The sequence below is a fragment of the Limulus polyphemus genome, unplaced genomic scaffold (assembly GCF_000517525.1).
Source record: "Limulus polyphemus unplaced genomic scaffold, Limulus_polyphemus-2.1.2 Scaffold439, whole genome shotgun sequence".
Lineage (NCBI taxonomy): Eukaryota > Metazoa > Arthropoda > Merostomata > Xiphosura > Limulidae > Limulus > Limulus polyphemus.
Window position 1 is genome coordinate 145,440 of NW_013666049.1, and position 2,656 is coordinate 148,095.

Consider the following 2,656-nt stretch of genomic DNA (forward strand, 5'->3'; position numbering starts at 1 on the left):
CTAGACCCTCTGTGTAGTTTCTGTGTTTGAATTCTACTAGACCCTCTGTGTAGTTTCTGTGTTTGAATTCTACTAGACCATCTGTGTAGTTTCTGTGTTGAACTTTACTAGACCCTCTGTGTAGTTTCTATGTTTGAACTCTAATAGACCCTCTGTGTAATTTCTGTGTTTGAACTCTACTAAAGCTTCTGTGTTTGAACTTTACTAGACCTTCTGTGTAGTTGCTATGTTTGAACTGTGTATTTGTTTATGATGTATGTTGTTATTTTAAATCCCTTGTATGATATGAAGGTGACGTTATTAGTTTTTTATTTTCACTAGTAAGATAAATGATGTTGCGTATTAATCAGTTATAAGTACGCAACATGTACTTATAATTTACTGTGGCAACATTTTTATGAGATTCCAATGTATTCTTATTATTTCAGGAGAATAAAAAGTAATGTACTTACTTGTATACTTGCAGTGTAAACAGGATTGTGGAAATTTACTTCGTTAGGTGTTGCTTATTAGCTTATATTATCCTGCTTGTTTCAGGTGGTTTTTAATTTGTTAAAATAACTGTACTCCCTGCATTGAGATGATAAAATAATTGTTTACTGACTGCTATAAATTAGGTTTGTCTGGACAGTATAATTTTGCCTTGAATGACTTTGAATGTTCAAAATATACACTAAAGTATGTGTGCTTTTCCAGGTGTATTAAGATATTAGGCTAATGCCATATTAAAATACACACACATATATATACATATGTATATATATAACAAGTTGAATACCTATCTCTGTGATGATATTATTAGTATACATGCATAATGAGTGTAGTGTGTGTAGTTTATGTGTGCGTATGTATTCCTCCCATCCAATTTTCTGTAAATGAAGTATGGATTGTAATTTGCCCACAAACCATCACGGAATGTACACTAAAGCAGTTGGAAACTTAAAACTGTTTTTCGTTAATAGAAAATTGAAACGTAAAAAATATCAAGGCTTTCTCATGTTTGTGTACAAGCACTTGTGCGGGTATTTGCTTTAGAAAAGCATAAAACGTGGAACAAACTGTGCGAGGTTGCATCAGAAACTTTGAGGGCAAACTAAACACCTTTTCATTTTGAACATACTGGCACTGATTCGTGATAAAATGTAATGCTTATGTAAGCGAATTATTAGTTAGTATGCCAATGACTAAACGTATAATTTAAACTGTAACTTTAGCATTCAGAAATGTACCTAAGAAGACGCGGTAAATAATGGTAGAAACAGAGAAATCTAATTCAAGATTATTGTTGTTTTTATATGTTCCATCAGGAAACTGCCAAGACTGGGGACCATCTGTGGGTACCGACCAGTGCCTCCGGTGACCTTTGTTATGTTGGTGAAAACGACTGCTATGTAAGTACTGGTCCAAGTTTCTCAAACAAATAATATTGTTTATATATCTCTAACGTTTCCATAAAATAATATCAACGCATCCATTGACAAATGTCACTAGACTATTCATCGTCAGTTACTTGGGGCGTTTTATTTCACATAATGTGAATGTTATCATTAAGACCATTTAACTCTTTGTATAAGTAAGCATACTAGTGACCACTAATTATATTCTCTTTATTGCATATTGGTCCCATGGAAGGTCAACGGTAAGTTTACCACGTGAAAATCTTAGGTTTAATTCCTCGCGATGGCCAGAGCCCATTGTGCAGTCTTTACGCTAAAACAACATGAACATGAATTTACCACTTTGTATTGGTGCTTTATCAACGGCACTAACCACAGTAAATATTTCTCATATACTGTCTCTTAAATATGTATAGTATAAGCTGTGAATAGAGAAACTGGAATATCATATTGGAAGCTCTTACTGTCTGGGAGACACAAAGAATTAACAGAAGAAGAAAAATGCGATAGAAAATAAAATTAGCTTAAAATTAACCAACTAAAGGACTTTATTGAAATTGACTGATTAAATAAAAACTTTTCAGCATCAGCTAAAATCATTTTATTAGAAACTGAGCCAGCTCTTACCTTATCGATATTATCAGGTATGAAATGTAGCATTTTACCAAATCGCGTATCCAACGTTTCAAGTTTTCACTGAACAAGTTACTGTTAATGTATTAGTTTTTCTCAAAGTGTGTATTGTTCGCTTCTTCAGTTATTTGTATATTTTAATTTAATAATAAAAACATTATTCTAACAATGTATTTCAAAGATGAAATACTACTAACCCACACTGTCCCAGTATATTGTTTACAAAATGCCCTTCTTTAGCGAGAGAGAAACACTAACAAATTGCTATACCTACCAGTTTTTGTTATCTATGTTTATATAATAAAAAAACTGGTTACTTATGATCTAATTAAATGACTTTAAGTTCTCCAGACGTTTTATAGGCTAAAGTGCTTTTGTTTGTTCCCAAGCCTCGTTTGACTCGGTACCAACGTGATAAACACACTCTCCAAATATATTGTTTACAGAAAGTCCTTATTTAACATGAGAGAAACACTAACAAACTGCTTTCTTTGCTTTTCATCTATTCCAATCCAAGTCTGAACCAGTACCAACGTTATAAACACCAGATGCGCCATCAAGTAGGTTTGTTTTTTGTTAAGCACAAAACTACACAATGGGCTGTCTGTGCACTTCGCATCACGGGT

The 2,656-nt window shown here is 33.1% G+C and overlaps 1 protein-coding gene across 4 annotated transcripts in view; it reads left to right on the forward strand.

The window, feature by feature from the left end:
- LOC106458280 (eye-specific diacylglycerol kinase-like) overlaps nucleotides 1-2,656 on the forward strand; it is a 216,564-nt gene that overhangs the window by 142,513 nt on the left and 71,395 nt on the right. For all 4 annotated transcript variants that reach the window (XM_022384448.1, XM_022384449.1, XM_022384451.1 and 1 more), the window contains one exon: nucleotides 1,308-1,391. In XM_022384448.1, coding sequence (XP_022240156.1) covers nucleotides 1,308-1,391 — 84 coding nt within the window. The remainder of the gene's footprint in view (nucleotides 1-1,307; nucleotides 1,392-2,656) is intronic.